This window comes from Rattus norvegicus, chromosome 3, assembly GCF_036323735.1.
Source record: "Rattus norvegicus strain BN/NHsdMcwi chromosome 3, GRCr8, whole genome shotgun sequence".
Lineage (NCBI taxonomy): Eukaryota > Metazoa > Chordata > Mammalia > Rodentia > Muridae > Rattus > Rattus norvegicus.
In genome coordinates, this window is record NC_086021.1 from 63,174,579 (window position 1) to 63,187,968 (window position 13,390).

Genomic DNA, 13,390 nt, shown 5'->3' on the forward strand with positions numbered 1-13,390 from the left:
CAACTAAAAGTCATCAAAAAAGATAAGGAAGGACACTTCATATTCATCAAAGGAAAAATCCACCAAGATGAACTCTCAATCCTAAATATCTATGCCACAAATACAAGGGCACCTACATACGTAAAAGGAACCTTATTAAAGCTCAAAACACACATTGCACCTCACACAATAATAGTGGGAGATTTCAACACCCCACTCTCATCAATGGACAGATCATGGAAACAGAAATTAAACAGTGATGTCGACAGACTAAGAGAAGTCATGAGCCAAATGGACTTAACGGATATTTATAGAACATTCTATCCTAAAGCAAAAGGATATACCTTCTTCTCAGCTCCTCATGGTACTTTCTCCAAAATTGACCATATAATTGGTCAAAAAACGGGCCTCAACAGGTACAGAAAGATAGAAATAATCCCATGCGTGCTATCGGACCACCACGGCCTAAAACTGGTCTTCAATAACAATAAGGGAAGAATGCCCACATATACATGGAAATTGAACAATGCTCTACTCAATGATAACCTGGTCAAGGAAGAAATAAAGAAAGAAATTAAAAACGTTTTAGAATTTAATGAAAATGAAGATACAACATACCCAAACTTATGGGACACAATGAAAGCTGTGCTAAGAGGAAAACTCATAGCGCTGAGTGCCTGCAGAAAGAAACAGGAAAGAGCATATGTCAGCAGCTTGACAGCACACCTAAAAGCTCTAGAACAAAAAGAGGCAAATACACCCAGGAGGAGTAGAAGGCAGGAAATAATCAAACTCAGAGCTGAAATCAACCAAGTAGAAACAAAAAGGACCATAGAAAGAATCAACAGAACCAAAAGTTGGTTCTTTGAGAAAATCAACAAGATAGATAAACCCTTAGCCAGACTAATGAGAGGACACAGAGAGTGCGTCCAAATTAACAAAATCAGAAATGAAAAGGGAGACATAACAACAGATTCAGAGGAAATTCAAAAAATCATCAGATCTTACTATAAAAACCTATATTCAACAAAACTTGAAAATCTTCAGGAAATGGACAATTTCCTAGACAGATACCAGGTATCGAAGTTAAATCAGGAACAGATAAACCAGTTAAACAACCCCATAACTCCTAAGGAAATAGAAGCAGTCATTAAAGGTCTCCCAACCAAAAAGAGCCCAGGTCCAGATGGGTTCAGTGCAGAATTCTATCAAACCTTCATAGAAGACCTCATACCAATATTATCCAAACTATTCCACAAAATTGAAACAGATGGAGCACTACCGAATTCCTTCTACGAAGCCACAATTACTCTTATACCTAAACCACCCAAAGACTCAACAAAGAAAGAGAACTTCAGACCAATTTCCCTTATGAATATCGACGCAAAAATACTCAATAAAATTCTGGCAAACCGAATCCAAGGGCACATCAAAACAATCATCCACCATGATCAAGTAGGCTTCATCCCAGGCATGCAGGGATGGTTTAATATAAGGAAAACCATCAACGTGATCCATTATATAAACAAACTGAAAGAACAGAACCACATGATCATTTCATTAAATGCTGAGAAAGCATTTGACAAAATTCAACACCCCTTCATGATAAAAGTCCTGGAAAGAATAGGAATTCAAGGCCCATACCTAAACATAGTAAAAGCCATATACAGCAAACCAGTTGCTAACATTAAACTAAATGGAGAGAAACTTGAAGCAATCCCACTAAAATCAGGGACTAGACAAGGCTGCCCACTCTCTCCCTACTTATTCAATATAGTTCTTGAAGTTGTAGCCAGAGCATTCAGACAACAAAAGGAGATCAAGGGGATACAGATCGGAAAAGAAGAAGTCAAAATATCACTATTTGCAGATGACATGATAGTATATTTAAGTGATCCCAAAAGTTCCACCAGAGAACTACTAAAGCTGATAAACAACTTCAGCAAAGTGGCTGGGTATAAAATTAACTCAAATAAATCAGTTGCCTTCCTCTATACAAAAGAGAAACAAGCCGAGAAAGAAATTAGAGAAACGACACCCTTCATAATAGACCCAAATAATATAAAGTACCTCGGTGTGACTTTAACCAAGCAAGTAAAAGATCTGTACAATAAGAACTTCAAGACACTGAGGAAGGAAATTGAAGAAGACCTCAGAAGATGGAAAGATCTCCCATGCTCATGGATTGGCAGGATTAATATAGTAAAAATGGCCATTTTACCAAAAGCAATCTACAGATTCAATGCAATCCCCATCAAAATACCAATCCAATTCTTCAAAGAGTTAGACAGAACAATTTGCAAATTCATCTGGAATAACAAAAAACCCAGGATAGTTAAAGCTATCCTCAACAATAAAAGGACTTCAGGGGGAATCACTATCCCTGAACTCAAGCAGTATTACAGAGCAATAGTGATAAAAACTGCATGGTATTGGTACAGAGACAGACAGATAGACCAATGGAATAGAATTGAAGACCCAGAAATGAACCCACACACCTATGGTCACTTGATTTTTGACAAAGGAGCCAAAACCATCCAATGGAAAAAAGATAGCATTTTCAGCAAATGGTGCTGGTTCAACTGGAGGTCAACATGTAGAAGAATGCAGATCGATCCATCCTTATCACCCTGTACAAAGCTTAAGTCCAAGTGGATCAAGGACCTCCACATCAAACCAGACACACTCAAACTAATAGAAGAAAAACTAGGGAAGCATCTGGAACACATGGGCACTGGAAAAAATTTCCTGAACAAAACACCAATGGCTTATGCTCTAAGATCAAGAATCGACAAATGGGATCTCATAAAACTGCAAAGCTTCTGTAAGGCAAAGGACACGGTGGCTAGGACAAAACGGCAACCAACAGATTGGGAAAAGATCTTTACCAATCCTACAACAGATAGAGGCCTTATATCCAAAATATACAAAGAACTCAAGAAGTTAGACCGCAGGGAAACAAACAACCCTATTAAAAAATGGGGTTCAGAGCTAAACAAAGAATTCACAGCTGAGGAATGCCGAATGGCTGAGAAACACCTAAAGAAATGTTCAACATCTTTAGTCATAAGGGAAATGCAAATCAAAACAACCCTGAGATTTCACCTCACACCAGTGAGAATGGCTAAGATCAAAAACTCAGGTGACAGCAGATGCTGGCGAGGATGTGGAGAAAGAGGAACACTCCTCCATTGTTGGTGGGATTGCAGACTGTTAAAACCATTCTGGAAATCAGTCTGGAGGTTCCTCAGAAAATTGGACATTGAACTGCCTGAGGATCCAGCTATACCTCTCTTGGGCATATACCCAAAAGATGCCTCAACATATAAAAGAGACACGTGCTCCACTATGTTCATCGCAGCCCTATTTATAATAGCCAGAAAATGGAAAGAACCCAGATGCCCTTCAACAGAGGAATGGATACAGAAAATGTGGTACATCTACACAATGGAATATTACTCAGCTATCAAAAACAACGAGTTTATGAAATTCGTAGGCAAATGGTTGGAACTGGAAAATATCATCCTGAGTGAGCTAACCCAATCACAGAAAGACATACATGGTATGCACTCATTGATAAGTGGCTATTAGCCCAAATGCTTGAATTACCCTAGATCCCTAGAACAAACGAAACTCAAGACGGATGATCAAAATGTGAATGCTTCACTCCTTCTTTAAATGAGGAAAAAGAATACCCTTGGCAGGGAAGGGAGAGGCAAAGATTAAAACAGAGACTGAAGGAACACCCATTCAGAGCCTGCCCCACATGTGGCCCATACATATACAGCCACCCAATTAGACAAGATGGATGAAGCAAAGAAGTGCAGACCGACAGGAGCCGGATGTAGATCGCTCCTGAGAGACACAGCCAGAATACAGCAAATACAGAGGCGAATGCCAGCAGCAAACCACTGAACTGAGAATAGGACCCCCGTTGAAGGAATCAGAGAAAGAACTGGAAGAGCTTGAAGGGGCTCGAGACCCCAAAAGTACAACAATGTCAAGCAACCAGAGCTTCCAGGGACTAAGCCACTACCTAAATACTATACATGGACTGACCCTGGACTCTGACCCCATAGGTAGCAATGAATATCCTAGTAAGAGCACCAGTGGAAGGGGAAGCCCTGGGTCCTGCTAAGACTGAACCCCCAGTGAACTAGACTATGGGGGGAGGGCGGCAATGGGGGGAGGGTTGGGAGGGGAACACCCATAAGGAAGGGGAGGGGGGAGGGGGATGTTTGCCCGGAAACCGGGAAAGGGAATAACACTTGAAATGTATATAAGAAATACTCAAGTTAATAAAAAAAAAAAAAGAAAGCAACAGATTCAAATTTTGACTCTAATTTGAGTCAGAGAGGAAAAATATACACATGTATATATTTATATATGTGTACATACTACTGTACATTAATACACACATATATATTCAAATGAGCACAATAATATGATTCATAGCACAGCAAGACTCTGGCAAACCCTAATGATGTCTAATCCTAAGGCAGGTTTCTGATTTTCTAGGCGGGATTTGGCCTGAGGAAATGTACTGCCTAGAAGTTTACAGCTTTGCATCTAACAGGCCTAGGGTGTAAGGAGTAGGGACGCAGGGTGATTGAAGAGCACTGTCCAGATTTTCAAATGCTCTCAGAAATACTATAAGCTAAGAACACAACATGATATGATCGCATAAACTTGTTTTTACTAATGAAGTTAACTGAGGCAAACAGCAATGGCATTGTCTTGCTTATCCGTCACTATAAACCATGAACAGGGAGTCAAACCTAGATAGAATTTCTACTTTACCGCCTTTTCATTATATTTTCGGGCTCTACAAGACAGGAGTTCAAAATGGTGGCTACTGTTGAATCCCTTTTTTTCTTCATGACTTCATGATTTTGTAAAAATAAGAATATACTAGTAATATCCAGAGATAAAATGGAACTGGCAATGCGCTAAGAACTATATTTAAGTCAAAAATTTTTTTGTTTGTGGAGAAAGAAACTAAAAAATTAATGATTCAAATAAAATTTCTTAAAATAGCTAGCTAGTAGTTCAAAAACTACTCTGTCAGGGGTAAAAAAATAAAATAAGATGTTGAATATTACCAAATATGCCATGTTGCAATAGATGGAGATTGGAAGAAAAGTCCAAAGATTAGTCTCAGTGATGAGAAGCTAAGATAGCATGACCCTTCACCCCATCGTCCTCCAGGTTCTGCATGTATCAGTTTGTTGGGGTCCTGATTAGATCTTATGAGATCCCCCAATTCCATTTTAAGAAGAGCACGTGAGATATATCAGTGTTGTTTGTTTTACTTCCAGATCTGCGATTTGGAGAGAGTACGTGGGACCAGGCGTTTGGGAGATGGCCAACTGGTTCCTTAGACCCTCCTGTGCACAACACTTCTATAGTACTTAACTTGATCCCTGTACCCTTCTTTATTTTACCTCGTTTCTCTCCTTGCATCGCCTCCATCCATGGTGTGTGGTAGGTGTGAAGAAATCACAGAATCAGACGCATTGCACTTTTAGTGGCTCTCATAATGATCTTCCCAGGGGAAGTCAATTGAACTATTGACTGACACGCCATTGTGGGATCAATTATAATCGTAATTACTGGTCCTGTCTTGGTTACTCACTATTAGTCTTAGAGGGGAGAGGGAGGTAGCATGTAGCAGTGAGGAAATGTGCCTCCTATCTAAATCATGGTTTGTAGCAGAACTAACCCAGGACCTCAAGCGTGCTAAGCAAGCATGCCAACACTGACCTACATCCCCGCTGTCCAGTGTAAGCCCAACCAGCACACATTGACCTTTGACCTTCATGACCTAAGACCTAGTCCCCCAGTTGTTGTTAGCATCCCTGTTGGTGACATTTTCCTGCCACACAGGATACACCTGACATTCCTCCTCTAACATGTGATGGCTAGAGAATCTGTGGAACTTTCCTTCGAAGCAAGGCTGTCTGAGTCATGGTCATTCATTTCCAGTTCTCTGGCAGCAAGAGCAAGATGATCAACAAGGGCAGGCCAACCTGTATTACCGAATGAGAGTCTGTCTCAGACAAATGAAACTAAAAAGAAGAGTGCTAAGAGGCAGCTCAGTGTATAAAGTAATCACTGTGCAAGTATAAGGACCTGAGTTCTGATCCCAATAATTATATAACATCTACGTGTGGCAATGCATGCTTGTGGCCCCAGTGCTAGGGCACAGACACAGGTGGATCCCCAGAGCTCACTGGCCCTAGGGCAGCCTACCCAAAATAGAAAGTCCGGGTTCAGTTCAAGACCTTGTCTCAAAAACAATAATGTGAAGAAGTCCTTGAGAAAGACAGTCCCACATAAACCTTTTACCTCCATGTGTTTCTATATATGTAAGTACATCCAGACACATGTCAATGTGCATGAGTACATACACACACACACACACACAGAGAGAGAGAGAGAGAGAGAGAGAGAGAGAGAGAGAGAGAACACAATGAAAAAGAGGCACATTTTCTCTAATGCCTGTATCCATTACAAAATATTCTCCAAAGCATAAATCCTCCACCTCAGACTTGAACACTCAGAATTACCAAGGCTGAATCTCAGTCCTATGCTTATTTAAATGCTCTCCAGGAGCCTACATGCATCAAAGTTTGAGATCCACTGTGGTGTGTCTTCTAAGACAGCCAAGAGTACTTAACAAAGGCTCTCTAGACACAATGGCCTGACCCCTGGTGGTCTAACCCTAAAGTGTAATGCAGACACAACAGTACTTAAGGGAATACTTTGTGTCTGGCTCAAAGCTCACCTTTTAGCTGGTGACTTGATTGTCAGTTGTTCCTGCCTAAGCTCTGACCACCTCAGTCAGAAATTCACAGGCTTGTTCTTTTAGCAGCCACAAAAGTGATAGTCTGTCAATTAAAATGTTTAATTATCTGCTCCTTACAGATGATACAGAGCTGAAAAAACAAGAAACATCGGTGTTCAATTTACACACACACACACACACACACACATACACACACACACACACACACACATACATACATACATCTGCACATATGCACACAGAGTAAATTACCACTAGTTGCCTTGTGCTGTCTAAATCATCAGAATGTCATGTTGGAGGTCTAGTGTGCAGTCAGTTTAAATGTGAGTTTATATCGGCTTTCTAGACCTGTCTCTTGTCGTTGCCCTTCTTGCAATGATGCTACAGTCTTGACCTCATTATACCTTTCTGACAATGGTAAAGAAATTATCTATGTGTCACAAGCTCAGCATTCCCTTGATGGAAAATAAATCCACCAGCAAATCCACTGACCATATGTTATTACATTTATACATATGTGTATATGTGTTCAGATATATAAACAGATTCTTCAAATAAAGTGTAGAAGTCCAAAATATTTAAAAAAGAAACCCAAAGATATAATCACCTTACTCATTAAACACATGGATGAAAGAAATTCAAGCAATAATTTATTTATTTTCATATACAACAGTTGGTTAAAATGTGTTCCCTTTCTACCCTCCCTCAAGTCAACTAGAGTAATGCACGATGAAAATCAACCCCCATTTTCCCCACTCAAACTTACCATAGGGCTTCGGCCGGCAAACGTCAGTGAGAACATCTCCTGCTCTCCAAGCCAGAGCAAATGAGGTCTTGTATGCTCCACTCATGGGAGTTCGAAGCCCCCTGAAAAGCCACAAGACACTTAGAGACAGAAAAACAAACACAAGCTGGCCCTAGAGGATCTCCCATCTATTTCTTTCAAACCAGAGCCTGAAAGTTACACATAGGCAGAAATAAATAAATAAATATAAAATTCAATGTTGCATATGAGAAGTCTCAGCCCTATCCAAAAGAGAAGTTCATTCATGGGTGAAACCAGGGGAGGGGGAAGAAAGCATTTCATATCTGGAGCCCCTTCCAATGAGGTGTTTTCCATATGGCTTGCTTTTATGTGGACTGTGAGCTTTTAGAATGCCAAAAGCTGAGTGTTATCCTCTAACTACAAATTTTGCTCAGCTTGTCTTTTTTTCAGTTATATAATTAATGCATCCGAGATAGAAGGAAGTTTCTGTCTATAATTTTTGTTTGAAAATCCGAAGACCTATTTCTAGTTAACTTCCTAGCATTCCGTTATAGCCATGCATACCTGGGTTTTTCTTTGAAGCAGAACAGGCATGGCTTTTTTTTTTTTGTGGTCTATCTCTTTAACAGAATACCATGTTGGGTTTTGCCCACATGACATTCATTTCGAGTCCCTAGAAACAGTTCTGAGGCAGCAAATGTGCCACATGGACAGCAGCTATGGTATAAATATGTATTATGGAAAATTTCCACCCACACAGAAAACCTCATGGTGTGCGTTAGAAAACAAGTGGCTTCGGTGCAGAAAATAGGCATTGTTGCTACCTTTAAAGTAAGCTCTTCCATGGGAGCCATTCCATTTATTTGCAACCTGCTACTGTATGACTTTGAAAGCTTTATTGTGTGTGATTAATTGAAAGTTAATATGTTGTAACCTGCAAGCTAAAAAAAACTTGTTTGAATTTTTCACTCCAGTGGACATCCATTCTCCATTGAAACCACAGCGTGTGCCCCTCAGACCGCTGTTTGCCTGTTTATTCACCACATTCCTAAACCTAAAGGCAGTGTGTTTGGAGATGGTGCCAAACGGGTTAGAAACCAGCCCAGCATTGGCGGACCGCATGTGGACTTGAACACTGCTGTTTACAATCATGAAACATGGAAAAGAAAAAAACACTACCAGAAATTATAATAGATATGTCTTGCCCATCTAAGGGAAATCTGTCTTATGAGTATTTTATAACCGAACTATAAGCCCCACACTAGTCAAAGTATGTGTATAATCCACTTAAAATTCATAAACACAACTGCATCGTATACTCCAGGCTGTCCCTACACCTCTCAGTGCCATTACGGTAGAGTTTCATGCTGCCTCCTTGAAGTGCGTGTGCCCCATAATTCCCCCGTGGCTGACCAGGCCCCTGAACCTGTCTTAACACCAATTACTCTAAGAAGAATTAAGACAGACCCTATTGTTACTTTCCCAGACTTTCCCTGGAGTCCTTAAAGAAGTCTGTTCAGAGCTCGTTCCACTCCCAGCCCTTCCCTACCTGTGCTGGAGCAGGCTAGAGAAGGCAGAAAAGACTGGAATAATGGGAGAGCCGAGCCTTGCATGGAGGGAGGGCACAGCCCTGGCAGCTGAAGCTGGTAGAATTTAAGTACCTTGGCAAGTATGCCACCGTGCCAACAAAAACATTCTTTTTTTTCCAAGAAGTTCAAAGCACTTTGTAAACATTAACTCATGAGGCTAAGTAGTCATGAGGTAGCTGTTACTTGAATACACCCTTAAGATAATGACTGCAAGCCAAATCGTTAAAAAGGTCACACTATTGTTTCCTTACTTCTTAGTATTTACTGAACACCTACTGTGTGCAGAGTGCTGGAGGTAAATGGACCCCTGTGGGGCTTTCATAGAGCTCCTGGTTATTTTGCATTTGTGCGTGAGTCACTCAGTACCAATCTACAACTACTTATTACACTTACTTCCATTTTATTTTAGGCCAAGTTGCTCAATTCAACATGCTCCATTCTTTAGAGTGTTCCTAATGTGCTGAGCGCTGAGCAAGCACAAGAAAAAATATTTAGATTGTCTATAAATCTTATTACAGCTACAGAAATTGAGAAATAGAGATTCAAAGTGCTTCCTTTCAAGAAGCCATAAACAAAGGTTTAGTGTGGCTACTCTTTGTGTCTTCCAATGCTTGTGGAATTGCTATAAGAGATGATTAAGGTCACTGTTGCTATGCTGATCTGTTTATATAAATAATCTATATTTGTGTTGAACTAGTTGAGCCAACATGGCTGGTGATGTCTGGCCTTTGTCCTTGGGACTTTTCCAGCTGTTTCATTTTATGAAATGGCAAGCTAGATATAGAAAATGATTGAGACCATTTCTAAAGCTTCCTCAGACAAAGGACTGTGCATAGAGTATGCGGTGATGTGAGAGGAGCAGAGCAAAGCAGGTAGGTGGTTCCTTTTTAGGGTACACAACTTTTTAATGAATCAAAAGGGATTCACCCTGCTGTCTTGTGCTGTTCAACACAAGGCTAGGATTCTCTCATATTCAGGGAATCGAGAGCACAGACCAATTTGCAGCAACCACAGAGGCTGCTGCAAGTCTGGCAAGTCTCTGATAAAAACTTATACACATTTTAAAAGCCAAAAGAAAGTACAATACCATTTACTACTGATCTTTCTCCCTGGTAAACACTTGCCTAACTGGATAACATACCAGGGAAGTAAAATATCAATCTGTTGTTTAAGACAGAGAGAGAGAGAGAGAGAGAGAGAGAGAGAGAGAGAGAGACTGTTGATATAGAAACCATCATTATTCAAGTTCAATTGAAATACCAAAAGATTTTGATCTTTTCTGCTTGGTAAACACTTGTTTGACTGCATAACATACCAAGGGAGTAAAATAGCAATCTATCATTTAACACACACTCACACACACACACACACACACACACACACACACACACACACACACACACACTTTGTTAACATAGAAACCATTATTATTCAATTTCAACTGACATACCAAAAAGATTTTAAAAACAAATTCTGGTCTGGAAGAGGAGAGAAGGGAACTCTCCCACACTGTTGATGGGGATGTAAATTTGTACAGCTATTGTGGAAAACATTGTGGAACTTCCTCAGAATAGTCAGAAATAGCACTCTCGCATGACCCAGCGACTGCACTAGCGGGTACAGCTCCAAAGAAAATAAGGAAATGAAATCAGCACGCTGAGGAGCCAAGAAATGGAAGCAGCCACGGTTGCCATCAACAGATGAATGAAAGGAGAAAGTGTGGTGTGCATACACCATGGATGCTATTCGATAAGAAGTAGAGCAAAGCTCTGTCATTTGCAAAAACACTGATGAAACTGGGGGGGGGGCGCATATATTAGGAGAAATACGCCAGAGATAGAGGATGAGTGTATTCTTGCTTATATGTACAAGCTCAAATTGAGCTAAAAGAGAAAAAAAAACCAAAAAAGCAAAAACACAAAAATCATCAGTGGATACTAGAGCCTGAAAATTGGAGGAAGTCCAGGATAGAGGCAGGGAGTAAATGGGTAGAGGGGTTCAGTTGGACAGGAGGCGTAACTTCAAATGTTTGATACCACAGCAGGCTAACCAGTTGGTGACATCCAATTGCATCATTCAAAATAGCTAACAGAGAGGATTCTGAATGGTACCTACCCGAAGAAATAATACATGAGTTGATGAACATGTGAGTCACTCCAAGCAGATCATTAAACATCGTAAAGATATATTGCAATCCTACACTGCATCTCATAAATTTGCACTGTGCATAAATAAATACATATGCATAAATAGTGAATCATAGAATTCCGAAGGAAAGGAGAGAAGACGCGTTCTGCTTATTTCCTTCCCTACTCCCTGAATAAGACGCCTATTGCATTTTTACTTATTTAGAAAGATACCTACCTGAGTGCCCAATATTCTGTGCGTTGAGATCCTATCATTTCTTTGTGCCTTCAGCAACTACTGTTAAAACTTTGTTGAACGTATCGATACAGCACTGGCTGAGGCTGGCAAGGTGGTCGATTGTGCTTGGCTTGACTCCTCAGTTGGACATCCAGATGGGAGTTTAAGAGAGCTTTCATTAGAGAGAGCTGCTAAGGAAGACAACAAAATCAATTAAACAAATTAAGTTACAAGCAGATCCATTGCTGTTCCTAAAGAATGACCGTATTCATACCATCGTCACTGTCACTGCGTCGCTCTTCACCTCTAAGGTGGCTGTCAGGACCTGGATGATATGCTGTCCACTCTCATTACAGCCACAGTACTGAAGCACTGAAGCTGTAGAGCTAGGATTGGAAGCTGAGGAATCACTAAGGGTCCCAAAGCTATGAGAGCATCCGCTGAAACCACTTCTATGTGGTTTTAAAGGAAAAAAGTAAGGCTTGAAATGAATCTAGGAGGAAAGGGGAAAGGTTTTGGAAGAGACCGGCTGCTGTAAAGCTATCATGCTTGTAATCGATTCCGCCAATGTTTAATAAAAGGGAGAGGTATAGACATGTGTATGCATTGAATGGAACACACCACAATCAACACTGAACAGCAAGGCTTTCTGTCTCCTCAGCCTTTACCAAACAGTTATTTGTAGGGCATCCTTCTTGCCTTATACATGTCTAGGAAAGTAGTTTCACTCTCTAGGCCTATATTAGTATCAGAGACTCTGTTTTACCCAAACTGAATTTCAGGGTATCACTAATTCCACAATGTTGGTAACACGAAGCACTCACCACCCTGTGTGAACAGTGCATTGTGGGAGTGCTTAAGCTCCACGCCAACACTGAGCAGAGGGAAATACTAAGGTGATTTTTGAGGCCCCAGAGCAGCTCCACCTCTTACTCCGGACAGACTAGGCCTAGAGAGCTTTAGCACCTTAGAGAATTAGTTTATCAGCCCAGGCCCTCCTGGGATTTTTCCTATCACATCAAAACATTTTGACACCTACTATAGATTCAGTTTTGATTGTGTACATTTCTTTAGAAATGATGCCATAGAGTGTTTATCATGCAGGGGGATGCATTAGATCCATTCTTCTCGGATGCCTGGCAATCCTCTGAGAAGGAAGACGTCACTGAAAGAACGCATTGCCTGCTTAATTAAAACCTCATCAGCATGCAAGCAAATATTTATTTTCAGATAAACCGAAATGCTTCCTGCTTTAATTAATTCTTTATAAGGCAATGCAGGCTCACTGTGCTGGCCACATCCAGCAGAGGGCAGGACGCTCCCACCAAGGGCCTGCTGGCTACAACCTCTAGTCAGAAAGCTGCAACTCTCTACCAAAGGAAAGAACATTTTCCTGGTCTCAGGACAGTCCTCAATATCTTGTAAAATCTGAGTAAATCTGTCATCAACTTGAAAACAGAAGCTGTAGGCCATGGACTTGGAGATGTAAGGAGAAGTTTGCTTTAGAGCATGCGCACACTCTGTTTGGGGATAGCATCTTTAAGAAACTTGGAAAGTAGCCAGTTTCTGTCTTGTTACAGAAGGTATGTAGAGAACTGATTTAGGAATCTGACTGTATGCTGCCTTTGTCAAACATGACATATTGTAGACACCTGTCCTGCTTCGATCCCACCACTACAGTTACCGTACAGCGACTATCTCTCTGCCCTTGGAAACTCATAGCAACTCCCCACTGGCTTCTTGTCTGCTTCCCCTTCATAACCCCCTTGGATAGGACATGAGCTCAGCACTAACTCAAATCCCCCTCTCTTACCAAATATAACTCAAGCATGGGTTCATGAATGGTTCTTCCTTAGCTTGTAATGTAGGTCACTAGGGAGACAT

General features: G+C 40.8%; 1 protein-coding gene across 1 annotated transcript in view; it reads right to left on the reverse strand.

Annotated features, from left to right (window-relative positions):
* Cytip (cytohesin 1 interacting protein) overlaps positions 1-9,191 on the reverse strand; it is a 76,875-nt gene extending 67,684 nt beyond the window's left edge. Inside the window, exons 1-2 of the mRNA XM_006234202.5 lie at positions 9,103-9,191; positions 7,554-7,654 (exon numbers count right to left, since the gene is read on the reverse strand). Coding sequence (XP_006234264.1) covers positions 7,554-7,589 — 36 coding nt within the window. The 5' untranslated portion in view covers positions 7,590-7,654; positions 9,103-9,191. The remainder of the gene's footprint in view (positions 1-7,553; positions 7,655-9,102) is intronic.
* Positions 9,192-13,390: the final 4,199 nt, after the last annotated feature.